The sequence below is a fragment of the Thermobia domestica genome, chromosome 17 (genome assembly GCF_964235325.1).
Source record: "Thermobia domestica chromosome 17, izTheDome1.hap1.1, whole genome shotgun sequence".
In the NCBI taxonomy this organism is placed as follows: domain Eukaryota; kingdom Metazoa; phylum Arthropoda; class Insecta; order Zygentoma; family Lepismatidae; genus Thermobia; species Thermobia domestica.
The window spans coordinates 18,246,751-18,269,041 of record NC_137470.1 but is presented as its reverse complement, the minus strand read 5'-3'; the positions used below and the strand labels follow the sequence as shown (position 1 = coordinate 18,269,041).

At 37.9% G+C, this 22,291-nt stretch overlaps 1 protein-coding gene across 4 annotated transcripts in view; it reads right to left on the bottom strand.

The window, feature by feature from the left end:
* Positions 1–22,291, bottom strand: part of LOC145674315 (queuine tRNA-ribosyltransferase accessory subunit 2-like) — a 71,617-nt gene that overhangs the window by 18,946 nt on the left and 30,380 nt on the right. For all 4 annotated transcript variants that reach the window (XM_081744201.1, XM_081744203.1, XM_081744202.1 and 1 more), the window contains exons 7-8: positions 10,643–10,921; positions 2,391–2,516 (exon numbers count right to left, since the gene is read on the bottom strand). In XM_081744201.1, the coding sequence (XP_081600327.1) occupies positions 2,391–2,516; positions 10,643–10,921 (405 nt within the window). The remainder of the gene's footprint in view (positions 1–2,390; positions 2,517–10,642; positions 10,922–22,291) is intronic.

The following is a 22,291-nucleotide window of genomic DNA, read 5'->3' as shown; positions in this document are numbered from 1 at the left end:
ACCCTGACACAATCACTGCATTGTCTGGACAGAGCTCAGTAATAGTCTGGCATTTGCGTGGAGAAATGTGTGTTTATTGCATTGTCTGCCTGTCATTTGCATGTGATCACTTTAGTTCTGTGTATTTGTGCATTTAAGTTTAATGCCAACTTTTTTTGTTCAGATTTTCTAATGTGAGCAGACATGGGCAAAGTTCGTGATTTGAGTCCTCGCAAGGTTAGACAGATTAGTGTTTTATTGTAAGAAACCACCTTCAAACAGAAAGAAATAGCGAAGAAACTTAAAGTTTCAACTCAAACCGTCAGTAATATTAAGAAGAAATTGTAATATGGCCACAGTTTGGCATCAAATAGGCTTGGAAAATGTGGTAGACCTAAGAAAACAACACCGAGAATGGACAGAAAAATAATTAAAATGGCAATTAACAACAGAAAAGCATCTTGCAGAATGATTTCCAACCGACTTGCAGCAGAGGGCATTACCATTGCTCGCAGAACAGTAAATAAGAGACTATTGGAAGGTGGACTAAAAGCATATCGTGCCAGAAAAAAGCCTCGCCTTACTGACAAGATGAAACAGGCTCGTAAGGCCTGGGAAGAGGCTCAGGTTGACTGGACATCTGATTAATGGGAGAAGGTAAGAGTTTAAAATATTCATGTAAAAACGTTAATAACACAAATGATTAAACTTATGCAAAATATTAAACTTTACTTCCAATTTTAAGCCTTGCAGACTTTCATATCATTAAATCTATTCGTTATTCAATTGCTTCCATCACTTTCTTCAGCTGTTCGACGCCTTACTTTGTGTTCTCTGACAAGTCTACCATTGCAGTGCTTGACGACCGTGTGCAGACTGTAAGAAGGCGATCAGGTGAGCAATTTACATCGGAATGTTTAAAGGAGACTGTAAAATTCCTTCAGAATGTCATGGTCTGGGGAGCCATTTCTGTGCATGGAACAAATCGTTTGGAGATTGTTAATGGCACCATGGACCAGTATAAGTACAAAGAAGTACTACAAACACGTTTGCTATCTCAAACAAGGGACTGGTTTGCGGATAGACCTTGGATTTTTCAACAGCACTCTGCCCCGTGTCACACGGCAAGGTCAGTTAAGACCTGGTTTGAAGAAAATGGTGTAGAAGTGCTCTCATGGCCTGAAAATTCCCCGGATATGAATCCGATTGAGAGTTTATGGTCTTTATTGAAAGATGAAATACATAAAGTTCCCATAACGACCAAAACAACTCATACAACGTCTTATCAAAGTATGGGTTCATTCAGGTAGAATCAGGGAATTGTGCAGAAAGTTGATCACTGAAATGCCCAGACGTGTTAAAGCACTTGTTAATGCAAAGGGTGGACAAACTAAATATTAAAATAGTTGTTCACTATTGACGTACTCATTATTTGTGAATAAAATTGATTTGCATTATTATTTGTTTGCTTAAATGGCGTTTTTGTAGAAAAAATAGGTTTTTTTTAAAAAAAAATCCATAATAATTGTGCCAGTACTGTATATCACCCCCTTCCCTGAGTTGCGGGGCTGAATTTGGATCTAAACGACATCAGAAGCGTCACTGGTCATCTCAGCGACCTCACAAACTATAGATTCGACACTAATATCTCTCATTTTCGATTATTTTCAAATATCTCTCCCCCTCCCTTAAGTTACACCGTCAAACTGATATGACAAAAACCATCTCAGATTCGAACTTCATCTAGGTTGAAAATTTGATCGGCATCGGTCCGGTGGTTTAAGAGTTATTAAGTTTTATTTATATATATATATATATATCCCTCTCCCCTCCCCTTCCCTAAGCTCTACCGTCAAAGTGAAATGACAAAAAATATCTTAGGCCTGAACCTCATCTATGTTAAAAATTTGATCAAGATTGGTCGTTTGATTCAAGAGTTATCAAGTTTTATTTTTTAAACTCCTCTTTCGTCTATCGTCAAAATGAATAGAAATAAAATCCCAGGCCCGAACTTCATCTATATTGGAAATTTGATCGAGATCGGTTGGGTTGTTCAGGAGTTATTAAGTTTTATTTATTTTTACATATCTCTCCCCTGCCCTAAGCTAAACCGTCAAAGTGATATGATAGAAACCACCCCACGTCCGAAGCTCATCTATGTTGATAATTTGATTAAGATCGGTCTCGAGGTTTCAGCGTGATGACGTCACAAATACTTTTATTATTATTATTATTATTATTATTATTATTATTATTATTATTATTACATATATGTCCCCCATCCTCCACCCCTACATTGTGCCATCAAAGTAAAATGATGAAAACATCCCAGGTTCGAACCTTATCTATGTTGAAAGTTTGATCGAGATTCTATATTTAGTAGTTTCTCTAAAAAGATCACATGATCTCACCTCAATAACATCATTCGCCCTGACATCTGATTTTCAGACAGGAGTCCATGGATGTAGGATCGTGTGGACTCCTCGCAGGTTACACAAGTGCAGAAATCACATAACGGAGAAAAGTCGTTAGCAAATCTGCAACAAAATAGTTCCAATAACAAATTAATTGAAGTTTATATCAAAGAAAATTTACTTGAAAGTTATGAACAAAAGCATACTGAAGAAACGAAATAAAGTTACACAACTTCCAAGAATGACCCTTCCATCTTCAGATTGTAAAGTGGGCTAAATGAATGATATAAAATCAAAGGGTATAGCAGGATAAGACGGTGAAAAGTGCCCTTGCATGGATAGCTGTGATATTTATATCAAAGGTACCTCATACCCAAAGATAACTTTGGTGGTCAGAAAATCAACTTGACATTACTTCGAATTTCGAAGTTATTGTTGAAAATTTGAAAATCAGAAACCGCTCATATGTCGGAAACAACGTAAGTTACAAGGATGAAATACAATATGAATATACTTTATTTGAAGAGCCTTGCTGAAAACAAGAAACAATGTATATCGCTCTTCAAATTTCTAGCGATATTCGAATTCAAATATTTTAGTTTTATGTTTGAGTGGTCACCTATTTTCTACCATAGAAACAGCACCAACCCACCTTTGATCATGGTTTAATACTCCCAGTGCAACTTGGTGTAAAATGAGGAAAACCAAAGTTGGACACGTCTGGAAAGATGTGCAACACGCGTTACGCCATAAATGTTTTGGCCGGCACGAATTAGAAGTCAAACATGGCTGAGTTTGAGTTTCTGACTCATCATCAATGGTTCTACGTGGAAAAAATATGACTCATAACCGTACCTCTTCCAGAAACAGCGTGAGAGCACTAGTACCATCAGTCTACCTTAGTAGAATACAAGTATTTTAAATAGTGATTTACAGAAAACAACCTTTTTTTCAATTATCTGTACATATAATGTACATATTCAAAATGATTTTGCGATGTCTTTCCTGTATTGGAAAACATTACAAACAAAATGAAGGACACGGTATATGAAACCTTCAATCTTCATCACTATGTGCGTTTGGGGTGACAAGACTGGCAACACACAATTTGCTTAAAATCTCTGTAGGCCAAGCAATCTTAGTGAAGTATCGAGCACGTGAAAGGTAATAAATGTTTGCAGCGACATATGAACAACAACAAACTGTTCGATTCCCATGTATACGTTAACAATAATACGGTTTTTACCCGAATATCCAATTGTATTTGAAACAAAATCAATATAACACGTGTGTGTTTTCCTACTAATATGTCGAGATCGTTCCTTGAATTTAACGGTGTGGGTATTTTCTTTAAGGAAATGGAGATTGGTGCTTTTATCTTCATTCGTCATTACATGAGTTGAGTTTAACGTCCCTTTCAGCAGCGAAGCTATATGAGACGTGAGCTTACTGATTAATGTGGAATCGGAACAATACTCATGCCGGGAATCGAACCCAGGTCTCAAACGCCACAGGCACGTACGATAACCGCTTAGCCAGGAAGTGGTTCTCACTCATTTCAGCCAAGTAAGAAACTGCCTGAGATAACTGATAGGAACCTGTAAAAGGAATTTTTAGGTCTCTTTCTGTCAACTCCGGGAAGTTCAGGATTGCCGTAGATGTGACTTTTGCGAAAGAGCGTGTACATCTGTCCCAACCGTGCTCTTCTACTTCTAATCTTAATGTATTCTCTGCGATCTGCTGTTGTCCCATTTGTTGAACTACTTCATCGAGGCCATTGTCAGAACTAAGACGATTACCAAAAGTATTAAGTAAAGAAGAAGAAATCCGGCATAACAATCCAACTTGAGAGAGCAACTTGTTGTCTAGTTGGTGATGTGGAAGACAATATTTGTCTAAGAATACCATGAACGACCTCAACAACCCAGCAATTTTTTTGTAACATAGAGGGAAAGGTTCGCCTCAGCCATAGTCACTGCGCTCACCTTTCAGTGTAGTCATTAAAACTGTAAATCCTCTTTCTTCCAAATATTCAGTTGTATCCCGAAAGCCGCGATTCAAACAATAAATATTACCTTGTGCCGTGAAAATCGCTAGCCCGTTTAGATCTTGAAACATTTTACTATTGCTGCGTCATTTGTGATTGCTATATGGTCGCAGCATTTGTACGATATAACCAGTCGCACTATAAATAGTAAATGGCTTACATAGAAGCAACTTTTTTTTTCTTTCTTGTCCAGGGTACGATTTTCGTTCGTACTTATTATTCGACCTCTTGCCATGTCCAATATATATTCCATAAAAATTAACAGTATTGTAATTACAAATAGTCAACAGTATTGTAAAGGATGGTTGCCACAATAGATTTTTCACACTCTCACGCGGTTTCTCGAAGAGGTACAATTATGTGAGTTACATTCAACGTAGAACCATTCATGATGAGTCAGAAATTCAAACTCGACCATCCTCTGACAATATTCGTGCCAACCAAAATATTTATGGCGTAACGCAGGTTGTATATTTTCAGCAGTATCCGACTTTGTTTTTTCTCATTTTACACCAAGTTGTACTGGGAGTATCAAACCATGGTCAAAGTATATTATAGGTGGATTGGTGCTGCTTCTATGGTGGAAAATAGAAGGTGGTCACTGAAATATAAAGCTAAAATATTTGAATTCGATTATTTTCGACCCGCTTTTCGCTAGAAATTTGAAGGGTGAAATACATTGTTTCGTTTTCGGTAAGGCCCTTCAAATAAAGTACAGGGTGTCCGGAATGGGACTGACGGTTTTTAAAAGCGTATAGTTTTAATATGGTCAGAGACACAGAAGAGAAAAGCATTCATATTGAAGGAAAACTCAAAAAGTTTTGTTTAGCAAATTTTCATGCTTGAACAACTACCGGTGACGGTTCTAGTATCGCCGATAAACAGAAAGGGCGTTGGATAGGCTGTGATGGGCCAATTAGGTGGCCTCCACGCTCTCCTGATGTTACCCCCTGGACTTCTTCTTTTGGGGGTATGTGAAAGATTTTGTGTATTCTGGTGAAAAGGTGCGTAACCTCAATGAACTGAAGAAACGTATTAGGAATGCGGTTGCTTCAGTAACACATTAGATGTTACAGAATACGTGGAAAGAGATTGAGTTCAGGCTAGATATTGTAAGAGTTACAAATGGAGCTCAGGTGGAGTTACACTGAGTTAGAATGACTTGTAAGTAAGACTAAATAAACTTTTTGAGTTCCCCTTTAAAATACATGTTTTTGTTTTTTTCTTCTGTATCTCTAACCATATTAAAACTATACAGGGTGTCCGGAATGGGAGGGACAGTTTTTAAAAGTGTATATTCATATTTTATTCCATTCTGGTAACTTTCGAGTCGTTTCCGAGATATGAACAGTTTGTGATTTTCAAATTTTCAAAAATAACTTTGAAATTCGAAGTAATTTCACGTTGATTTTCTGACCAAAGTTATCTTTGGGTATGAGGTATCTTTGGTATAAATATCACAGCAATCCGTGTAAGGGCACTTATTCGGATATATCCTTTTAGTTTAACGTTCCACAGGGGACGGATGATTAATGAAAGTTAACGACTGAGAAATTAATATTTTTGTGCTCTTCCACCAGGAACCGAACCCGGAACCACGTGCACGAAAGCCGCACGTGCTAGCCACTAGACCAGCGGGGATGGCTAAATGGGAAAAAGAAAGAGTGTAATAAATGCGTGGCCATGTATCAATACTGAATGTTGTGTTATAATGTTATGGAAGAAATCAAATAAAATCTTTGAGTTTAACGTCCCACGATTATGCCCGTTACACTAACTGAAACGAATGCTAAAGGCAAGTGAATGATGATAAAAGAATTGGTGGAATGACAATGTGGGAATAAATGGGAGTACTCTGAGGAAACCCATTGACACGATGTTATCCACCACAAACTTACCTGGCCGGGGATCGAACCATGGACTCCACGGGCCAGAGGTAAGCGCTTTACCACTGAGTCACCGTGGCCCCCAACCAGTAGATTGGAAGCTTAAAGGAAATTCAGGAATTACAAAAATTTGTAAGTAGAATGATATGAAAATATACTTTTATCTCGTGTGCTGAAAATGAACTCACCTCCAGCAGACAATTACTCCTTTGTGATTTTGATTCTCAATACTTGGGACAGCTATGAGTACGTTAACTTGGTTAGGATTCAATCTCTTTTACCACTACACGTAAGGAGTAGTCAATATAAAGTCAAGTATTTTTATCTTGAATCTTATCTGAACTTCCCAAAACTTGCCTATATTTCAGTTCAAATTCCTCTTGTGAGGTAAATAACTCATATTTCAACTAAGTTAGATTGTTCAAATCAGAAAATTCCAATATTTTATTTGAACAACAAAACTTATGGTACTTCTATTTTAAAATATTCGCTTAGTATCTTTAATCTCGACTCCAGAAATCCTTTTCCGTAGAAGTAAATATTTACGGTTCTCAAAGTCTGTCGTCATAGCAACTGTATGATTTGTAATAATACACTGTAACCAATAACCGTGAAAATAAGTGCCTCCTACCATAAAAAATATACGGTTTACCGTTTTTCTAAAATAATGGTAGGAGACCGTATTCCTGTCAGATGTTTGTGTCGGGCATGCGCATTGGAGAGAAAAAGCACATGTTCGAAGCGAGGATTGGTGGCGCGTAGGTTCGGATGTGTTGTGCTTTGTTTTGTTTTGTTTCTTTCTTTCGTTTGTTTGTTTAGTGTGTGGTGATATATACAATAGGCCTACCACTGTTGAAGATATCCTGGAAATTCAACATTAAGCAAGGTAATGTATGGGAAAGTACCATGTTAATATTTGAACTTTGTTCAGTGACAAACAAAACTTTAGTTGGCTATCGTGGCAAGCAGATCGCTCCAAAGTGCAACGATTCGAAACCAAGAAGCTGCTGGATGTATAAAGTCTTATGATAATGTAGCCAACTACGAGTGGTTTGTGAAGCTAGAATTAGAATCACAATGTTGAAATACTTAAAAAACTTTTAGGAAAGTGCTTCGTAGTTTACCGTAACAGCATTACATAAATTGTGTTGCATCAACTGGAATTTTTCATGTTACAGAAACAAAAGTATACTGTCACTCATGTGTGCCCGAAGTAGGGGCCGGGGGTCGCTCCCCTAGCTAGTGAAAACGTATTAAATTTCTTAATACAAATAAAAAATATCAGGGTATATAGTAACCAGGGAGTTGAGTCCCCTAGAAAATTTTCATCGGGCGCCCTTGCTGTCATTATTTTTTCTGGATAAATAAATTGTTAGATTTGAAAAATATTTCTGTAAATGTTTTTATCTTTAATTTTGTTCTGAGTACCTATAATCTGTTCTGGTGTCTTGTTAATACATTTGAGCGTTTAATAGTCTAAATATGCAAATGTTCGATACTCTCGAAGTTTGGTGACTTTTTTTTTTTTTTTTTTTTTTTTTTTTTTTTTTTTTTTTTTTTTAGCATTGATGCCACTGTTACATAATTATGCAAACACGCATTTATTAATTTGAGATAGCGTATACTGAATACTGTAGGCAGTGTTGTGAGAAGTCATATGGTTTTACACTTGTTTAGTCGTACTTCTGGTCATTCTAAGCTATGTTGTTGAGTGCCTGCTTGGTTATCTAAAACCGTAATAATGCGACTAATCGAATGAATCGCTGATTAGAATATTTGAGGCCTATTAGTCTACTGGTACTCATAGCGAAAATACATGCAATAAAGCTACTCTTAACACTGTAACAGAATATCGATTTATGAATATCTTAAAAGGGCATGGATGCTTGTTCCAAATACATCTTCAAAGCGTGCGAAAACTCAGCTATAAAATTCACGATTTTTTTTTTTTTTTTTTTTTTTTGTATGTAATATCGAATCCTCTTCTGGTGTTTTGTTCAATACATGACAAAATTTGTAATTTTGAAAAGCAAAAGCAATATATGTTCAAGATGATATCAGAAAAAGGGTTCGATATTACAAACTAAGAATTAATTTCAACTTTTATTCTTATGGATATTATGCACGTCCTAGGTGCAACGCTTCTTTCGTTCACTTTTGTTTTCTTTAGTTAAGTAGTCTTTAACAGCAGTGGACCAGTGTGCACTCTAGTTGCATCCATCCAGAAAAAATATTACGGTAAATTACCGTAAAATATACGGTTCCAAATTTGTTTCTAAACACGGTCAATATTATTTTGCTTCTAAATATACGGTCTGCCGTTTTTATGAAAAAACGGTGGTCCGTAAAATTTAGGGTAATCGGATGGCAGCGAGAGTTGACGGTAATCGGTCAGTAAATTTAAGGCGAAATTTTTTACAGTGTAGACGACATTACGGAAATAATTCGACTTTTTAAATCAACCATTGGTTCCCAAAATCTAATTTTATGGAAAATATGAATTGTATACAATAGAGCTACCTGAGTGGATAATGGTCAAAGGATTTTCTTGATGTTACAATGATTGCACTGCCCAAGAAAAAGGAAGCAAAGAAGTGCAGCGATCATAGAACCATTAGTCTTATTTCCCACACTGGAGACGCTTACTGCACGGATACTTAACAGGTGGCTGGAAAGTAAGATAGAAGAGATGTTGGAGGACGATCAGTTTGGATTCCAGAAAGGAAAAGGAACCAGAGATGCCATTGGGTTAGCGAAAATTATATCGGAACGAGTTCTTGATGTAAAGGAACAGTGTGCTTCATCGACTGGCGAAAAGCTTTCGACGGGGCAATTGGACGAAACTTCTGAACACACTTAAAGAAATCGGAGTCAACTGGAGAGATCGGCGACTCATTCACAGCCTGTACATAGGACAACGAGTGAAGTTGCGCTTGAATGAAGGAGAAACCAATAGTGTGGAGATTGGAAGAGGAGTCAGAGAAGGATGTAGTATGTCGCCTCAATTATTCAACATTTACAGTGAATGGTTAATGAAGAAAGCATTAATAGGAATTGGGAATTTCAAGATTAGAGGGTAGATGATTAACAAGATCAGATATGCAGATGATACTGTTATTATAGCTAGAACCGAAGGAGAACTACAGGAGATGATTGACAAAATAGTTGACACTGGGAAACTACATGAAGTGGAAATCAACATCGATAAATCGAAAGTCATGAAAATATCCCGTGGAAATGAGCCCTTACCGGTCAGAGTTGAAGAAAGACAACTTGAAGAGCTCTCGAAAATTTCAAATATCTGGGAAATATTTTGACGGGAGACGCTTACTGCACTAAAGAGATCAGGCCCAAAATAGCCATAGCCAAAGAGTCATTCAACAAGAAAAGATCATTCTTAACTATCAGGATTAACATTGAACTTAGAAAGAAGTTGGTCAGTGCTATATATGGAGTATTGGAATTTATGGTTCAGAGATTTAGACATTACCGAAGTCAGAGATGAAATATTTAGAGAGCTTCCAGATGTGGTGTTGCAGGAAGATACACAAGATAAAATGGGCAGAGAGTGTAACAAATAAAGATGTTTTAAAGCAGATAGGAGAGAGGAGGGTACTTCTACCCAGTATCCTTTGTAGGAAGGCCAATTGAATTGGACACATCTTGCAAAGAAATTGTATTCTTTATACCGCCATAGAAGGAAAGATGGAAGGAAAGCGAGGAATAGGAAGAAGAAGAACACAACTGATGAATGATTTGAAAAATAAAAGGAAATATTGGGAGTTAAAAGAGAAAGCTGAAGAATGAGAAACGTGGAAGAAATATTTCTAGGCTCAAATCTAAAATAGAAAAAAGAAAAAAACCTCATTAGTCCCAGGACTTGCCAAAAGGCAGAATATTTAATAATAATAATAAAGTTTTTATTTAGACAAATAGTTTTATAAAAATTAAAATTTAAACAGTAAAACTAATTTAGAAATCATATGATTGTATATGGAATATTAACTCCTGCATATTCAAGCGCGCAATATTCTCACGACGTCATCATATTTCCAATGACATGTACGAACTATAGTAAAACACTTGAAATTATTACATTATAAAAATTAAAACTTATGTAACAGAATGTCAATAAATAGGTCCAGTACAAAAATATCACATTTTCGCTTTCTTTCAGTATAATTAAAAAGTAAATAATAAAAAAGAAAAAAATGTGAACCTTGGTCATTAAGAGGATGTGACTCATATTATTCCAGTCCATTGACAACTCAATCCACGGGAACCCTTGCATAAATAGGCTAGAATAAAGAACTTACCGTTCGTCTGTCAGGTGTATCCCATAGTGCCGGACAAAGCTGTCGCCGGAATCCGTATTGCCACTTGCAGTTTCCAGGGTACTACTGCTATCTCCATTGCTACAAGTTAGTTTCTCATGATTCTCTTCGTTACTTGAAACTTCACCAAGTTCCACGGCAGCCATTTTCTCAACTAACTTTGGGGCTTGAGGCTCTTTAGCCCCTATCTTGTACTTTTTCTGCACGTGACATAGAGAAGCATCTTGATCATCTGATTCATCTAATTCTTCCTTATCACAGCTGTAAAATTTAGTAGATACCCCTCGTTAGCACTCGTTGTACTAATTCAATTCTTAATTTTAATCATGGACTATCTGCTAAAATAAACTGCGAAAACATTGGGCAATACAAATTTCCTTTTGTTAAAATGAATAAATATACACTCATTTGCCAAAACAATGAAATGCGTATGATAAAAAGAAAATTTGTATGATGACTTTAATGACAAAAAAAATTATACTTTACTTTCGGCATATATTTGAAATTCTCTTATCCTTCTTAGGGTACAACTTTTAATCAAAGTGGCGTGATCAGGGTTGTACTGGCAAGGCGGGAAACCGAGAAATTTCCCGGTAGGCCCTCCGTCTTGTATCGCAAGTAGCGGTATATGTACAGAAAGGCACACGTCACGCACTTCTTGCATACGGGAGTAACGGAACGGAAGACGATAACAAGTCGAGTACCGGCAATACAGTCAGCTAAATCCAGACAAGCATTGCTAGCTCATGATGATGTGAAAAAACCCTTTCACATTTTTCGTAATTCAACTCTTGAAATGTTCCTGTTTTTCCACTCTGCTGCTTTATAATTTTGCCAATATTGAAGTATTTAGCTAAATTGAAATCTCAAATGTTGCCATAACTTGAAACTAAACAATAATTTACATTTTAGAGCACCGCTGTTTTCCATATAGAAAATATACAGGGTCAGTTAAGACCATTGGGAGCCTTGAAGCGGAAAAATATAAGGGGGTCCATCAGAAACTTTTATGATGGGTCCTCTCTCAACATGTTCAAAACGGCCCATGAATTATATAGAAGAGACTCATGTCATGTTTTTTAAACTTTTATGGTGAAAATGTTTTCAGTAATTATTAAAATTTTGGGGTGCCCTCTTGGTCACAGAGTCCTGGAGCAAAAAATGAAAACTCATTTTTTTGTTTTTCTAAAAAAGACGAAAATATTTATATCTTCAGAGGAAAATCACACAATCAATCATTATGTTGCAGGTAAGTAGCTTTTTAAATGATGTATTATAAAACGCGTGTTAAGTGCATCATAAGGGGCCTTGTACAGATGCAAATTCAAGTGTTTTTTTTTTCGTTCCGCTAAAAATGCTTAAAGGAAATAAATAAAATTCATTCATTCGTACCTTACTTTAAAAGATTTACCCACGTAGGGTTTTCTTCAGGACTATGTGGTTCTGTGTGATATAAGTCCTTTGTGGGTCCATGATCTCGGCTTGTGCGAAATAAGTACAATATACTATACATTTGCTTTGAGTTGTGCGTACTGCCAGTACGCAGTACGTACATGTTGGGGTAGGGGGCAGTACACACATGTGCATGGGATTCCTAGAAAGTACCTTCCGGTGGATCCCTGTGTTGCAGTACGGCCCTGAGCGTGATAGAAACCCAGCTTGAGATAGATACTAAGTAAGTTCCAAAGGTCATTTCAAACGGTTCAGCCTCTTTCCATGGTGCGTTCCCAAACAACAATGTCAACTTTACTGCAGCATATATATATATATATATATATATATATATATATATATACACAGGGTGATTCAATAAGAACGTACCAGCCGTATAACGAAACTAATACTGCACGTAGAGCCTTCAAACAAAAAATTGCATTACCAAATCGTATGTGTAGAATGCAATAAAAATAATAGCGACATCAGTGGCGTATCGTGAATATCTCCCACGGGGGTCATCTGCAAAATTTGACATGGAAACAGGGGTTGGTTGTGCCTCCATTGAAACAAGCGCACAATGGGAGAAACGTCGAAAGGAAACACGTTGGCATATTTCTTCCTCTTGGCAGCAACACGATCGCATTACGAGATCAAAGTCAGATGATGCGAGGGTTTCTGCATGCGGAACCAAAGGGAAGAGTAAATACTGGTCTGAAATAAACGGGACGTACAATTGTACATACGCGGAATCACACCGTGTAAGTGGCGACAACAATGGCGTCAGCAATAGACCACGACGGGGGGAGGGTACATACTGTAACAGTAAGCAGACGTACATTTGCTGTTGTTGAATGAAGCTCTAAATAGGGAACCCATGGCATACGCAATATTTGAAGAGACTGGTTACCGTATGGCTGCGACAGAAGCGCAGTGGATGGGGAGAGCTATGATGAGGGACAATGTACAATGCTATAGCAAAACGCAAGAAGAAACTATTGTTTGCAACGAAGAAAGACTAACCGATTGTGCTGTTGCCAAAGCCTGAAACAAAGCATGGGGCAGAAAGCTGAGACGTTGCAATCAAGCCATTGGAGAAAGATGAGTAAAGAGCTAAAGAATCAGCTTACCTTCTGCGGAGTGTAGTCGACGCCCCCTGGCTTTCAGAAATGTTCAAAGTGATGTCCCCGAACAGCAATACAGCGATTTATTCGCTGTAGTAATTGTGAGCAACAGCTTCCAACTCGGCCACGTTGATGGTCCGGAATGCAGTTGTAGTGCGGTTTTGCATGTTGCGAATTGTAGTTGGTCGGTTGACATACACAAAATCCTTAATTCGATCCCAGAAAAAATAGTCCATACAAGTAAGGTCGGTCAACCGCGGAGGAAACTGTGGATTGGAACCTCTTCCGATCCAGCGCTGCGGAAATAGAACATTTAGCTCTTCCCTACACATGGCAGCATTATGGGCTGGACAGCCATCTAATTGAAACCACAGCGTCTGACGTATATGGAAAGGTACGTTTTCCAATAGCGACTGTAGATGATGTCGCAAGAAATCACGAAACATTGCACCTGTTAAATGACCAGCAAAAAACCATGGCCCAATGAACCTGAGTCCCTACAATGACACCCCACACATTAATGCGCCATCGGTGTTGCCGATTGACTTCTCTCATCCAGTGAGGGTTCTCCGCTGCCCAGTAATGTGCATTGTGGAGATTCACGTTGCCATCACTGCAGAATGTCGCTTCATTAGTCCATAAAATGAAGTGAATGAAATTCGAATGTTCTCTCAAGCGATTGACCACCCAGTTGCAGAACAGAAGCCGTAAATTACAGTCCGCATCACTTAGTTCTTGATGCAGAGAGAGGTGGTACGGGTGAAAATGTAATTTCCACAGAATACGCAGGACACTACCTTGACTAATACCACGATCTCGTGCGATCTGCGGCGAAGATACATGAGGATTTACTGCAATAGCGGCAAGTACATCAATGGCAACGTCTTCATTTTGTAAGACTCTTCTCAGGACACAATAGCGTCCACGCATGTTGCCCGTCTGCCGCAATCGTGATGCTAATCTCCGCAGCAGATTGTGGGAAATAGATCGTCGGTGTGGATGGCGTTCAGCGTATAATCGAGCTGCAGCCCTATAATTTTCCCGGCATTCTCCTGAAATCGAAAGCATTTGGAATGCCTCCAAATCCGTATACCGCATGAATGTTATTTACTACCGACACTTCCTACTACAATCACTCAAACATCAACACAATTAAAGAGGTTTCACTGCTTGTGGAAGTTTCGTATTCGTCCCGTCACAAGCTTTTAATGCACAGGGGTAGTAGAACTCAATGCATGACACCTTGTGCAGTACACGGACCACTTTAACTCACTGCAGGGGTTAATCACTCTCGGACTCTACACGCTTGTGTTACCTGTTTTGGCCACACCATCGCTCCTTCTGCCCTCTGTCTGACATTGCAGCAATCGCCTGTTCGAGGCCGCATAGACTATGTCTTGAGCAAGGTCATGTACGTGTTAGGTACTGGATCTACAAGAGTACCACCACACAATCACTGGCAACGATAAATGAGTGTGCTGTTCGAAACGACAAACAAGCCCACAATACATGCTCCCGGATTTGGGAGATATTTTATATTGTACGTACGCAGACAAGATACATCGCGCGTCCACGTCATTGTGGGTCTGGGCTACCCTTGGCTTAGGCCCCGAGTTAATCCTGCAAAGGCGTCGGCGGTTGTTTTCCAGGGCATGGTTTGCACGTACCCTCCCGGCATTCGTCTGGTGTGACTGGGGACACCCTCGCACCATCTGACTTTTACCTAGTAATGCGACCGTGTTGCTGCCAACGAGGAAGAAATATGCCAACGTGTTTCCTCTCGACGTTTCTTCCATTGTGCGCTTGTTTCAATGGAGGCGCAACCAACCCCTGTTTCCATGTCAAATTTTGCAGATTACCCCCGTGGGAGATATTCACGATCCGCCACTGGTGTCGCTACTATTTTTATTGCATTCTACACATACGATTCGGTATTTCAATTGTTTGTTTGACGGCTCTATGTGCATTATTAGCCGAGATAAAGGCCTGCTACGGGTAGTCAGATACAAGTCTGCAACAACGCCTCTAGCGGCTAAATGGGAAAGGATATGACAAAGTTTGTTCTCTAAAAGTTGCCTTACATTTAATGTCCTTTCGAACGATTCCAACAGTTATACCACTTTCCATTTCAAATTTTGAAGTTGACCCCCGTTGGAGGTATTCACGAGACGCCACTGGTCTCGCTACTATTTTTATTGCATTCTACACATACGATTTGGTAATGCAATTTTTTGTTTGAAGGCTCTACGTGCAGTATGAGCTGCGATATAGGCCTGGTGCGTTCTTATTGAATCACCCTATATATATAAATCCCTTCCTCCCCTAAATCCGGAATTTCAGTAGACGCTGGAGCACATGTCCACGTATCTGTAATGAAAACTTTATACACCGTTTCATTTTCGTAACTTGATTTACTCGTGATATACTGTATTTTTTGCGTAAGTTAAAAAAAAAAAATCCTTAATCCCCTTAAGATGAGTCCTTCAACAGAAGTAACATGACAAAAACCTAGTTCGAGACATGTCCTAACTCTGTACCAAAATTATTGGTAAACTGTTATGTCGTTTTCTCGTGATGCGATTACAAACAACACACAACGTCGTTTTAGTAAGGCAAAAAAAATATTAGAAATGACCCTCTTCTCCTCTTTAAATGAAAATTTTCTAAAACGCGGAATAAATGTCAACTTATTTTTAATGAGTTTGTGTACTGAATTTCATCATCTAATTTGGTTGGATCGTAGGATACGGGATCGGATAAATTTTGAATCTTCCCTATACCTCCTATGGTGAGCCCTTTAATCAAACTGGCGTAATAAAAAGCTTAGTCCAAGGCAGATACTGTGTTTCAAAATTAATTTCAAACTATTTAACCATTCTTACATGATACAATCACAAACAACAGACGTTCTCGATTTGACTATGCCTTAAAAATATAGCAAATTTCCCCCTCCCCCTTAAGACAGGAATTTTCAGGAACGCTGGACATATGTCCGCTTGTAATAAGCAGTTGTGTTCTTAATTTGACGTGCTCTTAACATACTCAATTTTTCATAAATTTCGACTCCCATAACCCATTATAACCGAGTTGAGTTGAGTTGATTTGGAGTTTAACGTCCCTTTCATGCTGCGAAGGTACTAATTAACGTGGAATCCGAACCACATGAGCTCCCGACGGGAATCGAACCCGGGTCTGCATTATAACCGAAGTGACGTGATAAAAAAAATCGAGGTACGATAGAACTACACATAAAACTTCATTTGAAACTGTTCTTCCGCTTTTCGATTAAAAACAATATACTTTTAGGTATATATATTAACTAGGGTCTACCCCAGCGTGTTACCGCGGATAATATTTTCCTCTCTTCCCCTCTCTGTGTTCTATTTCTCTTTGTTTTTCTTTTCAAACCCAAATGAATAATACAAACACGCCCTTATCTACAGTCTAAGGTCGAAGAGGAACATTTCCACAAAATTTAAAGGTTCTAGGCCTATTAGTTCCTGAGATCTGTTGATGAGTTAATCAATGAGTTGGTCAGTGGATTACTATACATGTTAAATTTCAATAGAATTTCTCCTTTATGGAACAGTTTAAAATTATTATTCATCATCGTCATAGCTATTCTGCCATTATTGGCAGGTCACTTGCCGCAACTGAGACACTTCCATGCTTCACTGTCTTCTGCTAACCTTTTCGTCTTCACGTAGGATTTTTCTGTTTTGATATCGTCCATTAATTGAAGTCTCCTTCGCCCTCTCATTCTCTCTTTCCTGCCACCATACCCTCTAACACGTCCCTCATGATACAGTTCCTTCTTAGCCAATGCCTCAACTAGTTTATCTTCCTCTTCTTAATAATATCTAAAATTGTTCTTTTCTCAGCTACCTTTTCTAACACCCTTTCATTCGTTTTTCGTTCGACCCAGCTAATTCTGTGCATTCTTCTCCACACCCACATTTCAAAAGCATCGAGTCGTTTTTATTTTAATCATTTTTGCGTTTATGCCTCATACGGTACAATAGTGCATACGAAGCATTTTATGAGTCTTTTTCTCAACTCTTTATTCAAGGTCTCACAAAATAATCTTTTCTTTCTCTTAAAAGCTTCTTTCGCCATTCCTATTCTTGCTTTTATTTCACGTTCACATTTCATATTATTACAAATAATCCTACCCAAATATCGAAAATCTGTTCTATTTTCTCCTCTCCTACTACTATATTTGACAAAGACCGCTTCGTTCCAATCGAAGTATTAAAGCTTTCATTATTTTCCATTGATTGAATGTTTTCCCAAGAAATTATTTACAATGCAACCAAAAAGTTAGAATTAATTTTTAATTATTAAGGGAAATTTCTATTAGCGTTTAACAAGGAAGAAATAAACATAACTCATTACAGTAAACCAATTAATGGATCTTTTTAAACTGAAGTAACCCGCGTAGCGTAGTCGCTCACGCTCTCGCCTTTGGTGTAAGTGGTCGTGGGCTCAATTCCCGGTAAGGACACTCGCTCAAAAAAAGTGACACTTTTTTCAAGCCAGCCATTCTCAGTGAGATTTTCCTGGGTTTTCCTCATTCACACCAGGCATAATATTAAAGAACATAGAAATGAGATGATCTAAAACTAGTGGTGGGCACAAAAATCGGTTTTTGAACATCTTCAAAAACTGGTTTTTCGCCGAAACCGGTTATCAGTTTTCTTCAAAATTGGTTCAGTTTTTAGCCGAATCCGGTTCCAGTTTTCTCTAAAACCCGGTTCAGTTTTTCATCGAAACCGGTTTCAGTTTATCCAAAACTGGTTCCATTTCTGACCAGGATAGTGTATCGTTGTTCTCCGGAAACCAATTCCGTTTCCACAGAAATAGTTTCATGTGTTCGGTAAAAACCAAAACCGGTTTTGGAGAAAACTGAAATGTCGTTTTTTCTAGAAACCGGTTTCCTGTTTTTATAAAAAACGGTTTTGCCGATCCCTATCTAAAATATGTCCCCAACTATCTTCACTTTACTAGAAAGAGTATGCAATATTGTAACACTTCACTGCGCCCATAATTGTTTTGATGTTGTCTGGAGCTAAAACTTACACATTGGAGTGACAACTTACGCACATTATTCTTTTTTCTATTTTCTTTAAAAAAAATCGACACAATTTTTACTTGTCTATTACGGTAAATTCACTACTATATTTTGTTATATCTATTTGACGCTTATATTTAGCTTCTAGTCTATATTTCACATTGATTAAAATTTTGATTTATTGATTTACTACACAAAGACAATGAAAAGTTGATGTATTATTTAGTGTGGTCTCGGGAAGGGATAGATAGGTAGATAATGAAAACTTAGAGAGGTGAAGGGAAAAAATACGCGTAAATTTCTTACAGGCTTTTGAAATGTATAAAATGGTTTACCATTAGGTGTTTTTTTTTTTAACTTACTTAAAATGTTAAAAGCCGTACTTTAGTGTATACTTTATTACTAAATCTGAAAATATGAAGCAAAACATACCGTAATTTCTTCCTAATATACCTTCTTAATGATTTGAAGGAGGTTAATAATATTCCTTTCCACACTGGAGGCGATCAAGTTTTTACGAATTATTTATCTTCTATCTATATATATAAAAGAGAACGCACAAAATCCTTTGTCCGCTCATCACGCTAATACGGCTGAACCGATTTCTTTCATTTTTGGGGGGTTGTTAGGATTTGGACCCTAGATGGTTTTTATCATATCACTTTAATTTTCAATTACCAGTGTCTTGAGATAATTGACCAATCAGGTGTCAATACGTACAAAAAATCCTTTGTCCGCTCATCACGCTAATACGGCTGAACCGATTTCTTTCATTTTTGGGGGGTTGTTAGGATGTGGACCCTAGATGGTTTTTATCATATCACTTTAATTTTCAATTACCAATGTCTTGAGATAATTGACCATTCAGGTGTCCATACGTACAAATCCTTTGTTATTAGTTCATCATAGGTATAAAAATAAACGTATTTATATGCAACCCGCATGACCCTGTGACTCGGCGGGTTAACATAACTGACAGGCGCTATAAATCACTTGAAAGCGAAAAAGTAAAAATTATCTAAGTAACAAAGTTTATTGCGTTCCGGGATGACCGCAGCGAAGCGGGGCGGGTTGGGGTGACCGCAGCGAAGCGGGGCGGGTTAACATAAATGACAGGCGATATAATGTTAACATTAGTGCAATCTTCTATGGTTTTTATCATATCACTTGAAAGCGAAAAAGTAAAAATTATCTAAGTAACAAAGTTTATTGCGTTCCGGGGTGACCGCAGCGAAGCGGGGTGAACGCTGCTAGTTATGTGATATCTATATATATAAAAGAGAACGTACAAATCCTTTGTCCGCTCATCACGCTAATACGGCTGAACCAATTTCTTTTATTTTTGGGGGGTTATTAGGATTTGGACCCTAGATGGTTTTTATCATATCACTTTAATTTTCAATTACCAGTGTCTTGAGATAATTGACCATTCAGGTGTCCATTACGTACAAATCCTTTGTTAGTTCATCATAGGTATAAAAATAAACGTATTTATATGCAACCCGCATGACCGTGTCACTCGGCGGGTTAACATACATGACAGGCGTTATAATGGTTTTTATCATATCACTTGAAAGCGAAAAAGTAAAAATTATCTAAGTAACAAAGTTTATTGCGTTCGGGGGTGACCGCAGCGAAGCGGGGCGGGTTAACATAAATGACAGGCGATATAATGTTAACATTTACTGCAATCTTCTATGGTTTTTATCATATCACTTGAAAGCGAAAAAGTAAAAATTATCTAAGTAACAAAGTTTATTGCGTTCCGGGGTGACCGCAGCGAAGCGGGGTGAACGCTGCTAGTATATATATAAAAGAGAACGTACAAAATCCTTTGTCCGCTCATCACGCTAATACGGCTGAACCAATTTCTTTCATTTTTGGGGGGTTATTAGGATTTGGACCCTAGATGGTTTTTATCATATCACTTTAATTTTTAATTACCAGTGTCTTGAGATAATTGACCATTCAAGTGTCCATAACGTACAAATCCTTTGTTATTAGTTCATCATAGGTAAAAATAAACGTATTTATATGCAACCCGCATGACCGTGTCACTCGGCGGGTTAACATAAATGACAGGCGATATACAGCGGAAAATAGCTTGAATCTTCTGTTTAAAATTTTTAATTGATTTGCTTATTTTTACAGACACTTTTACAATATGCCAGCACCGGGATGACCGCAGCGAAGCGGGGCGGGTTAACATAAATGACAGGCGATATAATGTTAAGATTTACTGCAATCTTCTATGGTTTTTATCATATCACTTGAAAGCGAAAAAGTAAAAATTATCTAAGTAACAAAGTTTATTGCGTTCCGGGGTGACCGCAGCGAAGCGGGGTGAACGCTGCTAGTATTTAAGAAAGACAAAAACTGTTTCCAGAGATCCAATCAAAATAAGATGCCCATTTGTGTATCTCACACAGGAAATAGAACGCAAGGAGACGAAGAGATGAAAAATAGCATCCGCGGGGGTAGACGCTAGTTAATATATATACAAGGTGTTTCAAAACAACAATGACAATGTTTAGGAGGTGATTCCTGACACCAAGATAAGACAAAAAGTATAGACTATCCCCGGTGCACAAATGCATCCTTTCGGAGTTATAGGCTGCCGACAACACGAAAAAAAAAAAAAAATGAATTTTAAAGGTGCATACCTCCAAAACTATGGGACCTATCGTAGTCGGGTCAAGACTTCACTTAGGGGTTAATATATGCGCCATTCAAAAATACATGTTTCAGAATCCTAAGGTACTCACGAAGCAATTTTTATAGAGGAAGTTGATCTACGGGCATATAATTTGAAGTACTTTTCCAATCTATATATATAAAAGAGAACGCACAAAATCCTTTGTCCGCTCATCACGCTAATACGGCTGAACCGATTTCTTTCATTTTTGGGGGGTTGTTAGGATTTGGACCCTAGATGGTTTTTATCATATCACTTTAATTTTCAATTACCAGTGTCTTGAGATAATTGACCAATCAGGTGTCAATACGTAGAAAAAATCCTTTGTCCGCTCATCACGCTAATACGGCTGAACCGATTTCTTTCATTTTTGGGGGGTTGTTAGGATGTGGACCCTAGATGTTTTTTATCATATCACTTTAATTTTCAATTACCAGTGTCTTGAGATAATTGACCATTCAGGTGTCCATACGTACAAATCCTTTGTTATTAGTTCATCATAGGTATAAAAATAAACGTATTTATATGCAACCCGCATGACCCTGTGACTCGGCGGGTTAACATAACTGACAGGCGCTATAAATCACTTGAAAGCGAAAAAGTAAAAATTATCTAAGTAACAAAGTTTATTGCGTTCCGGGATGACCGCAGCGAAGCGGGGCGGGTTGGGGTGACCGCAGCGAAGCGGGGCGGGTTAACATAAATGACAGGCGATATAATGTTAACATTAGTGCAATCTTCTATGGTTTTTATCATATCACTTGAAAGCGAAAAAGTAAAAATTATCTAAGTAACAAAGTTTATTGCGTTCCGGGGTGACCGCAGCGAAGCGGGGTGAACGCTGCTAGTACCTCTATAAAATATTTTTGCGTGAGTATCACAGGATTCTGAAACTTGGATATTTGGATAGGGTACATATTAGTTCGAAAATGAAGTCTTGACCCGACTACGACAGGTCCCATAATAATGGAGCTATGTACATTTAAAGTTCATTTTTTCATGTTTTCGCAGCCTATAACTCCGAAAGGAAGCATTTGTGCACCCAGGTTGGTCTATACTTTTTGTATTATATTGGTGAGTAATCACCTCCCAAACGTTGTCGGTGTTGTTTCGAACCTGTATGTACCTGAACGTATATTGTACGTAATCGAACAGCGGAAGAACAGTTGAACAGTTTCAAATGAAGTTTTGTATGTACTTATATCGTACATTTTTTTTTAATCGCGTCACTTTGGTTATAACGGACTATGGGAGTCAAAATTTATGAAAACTTGAGTATTTCACGAGCCGGTCAAATTAGGAAGATA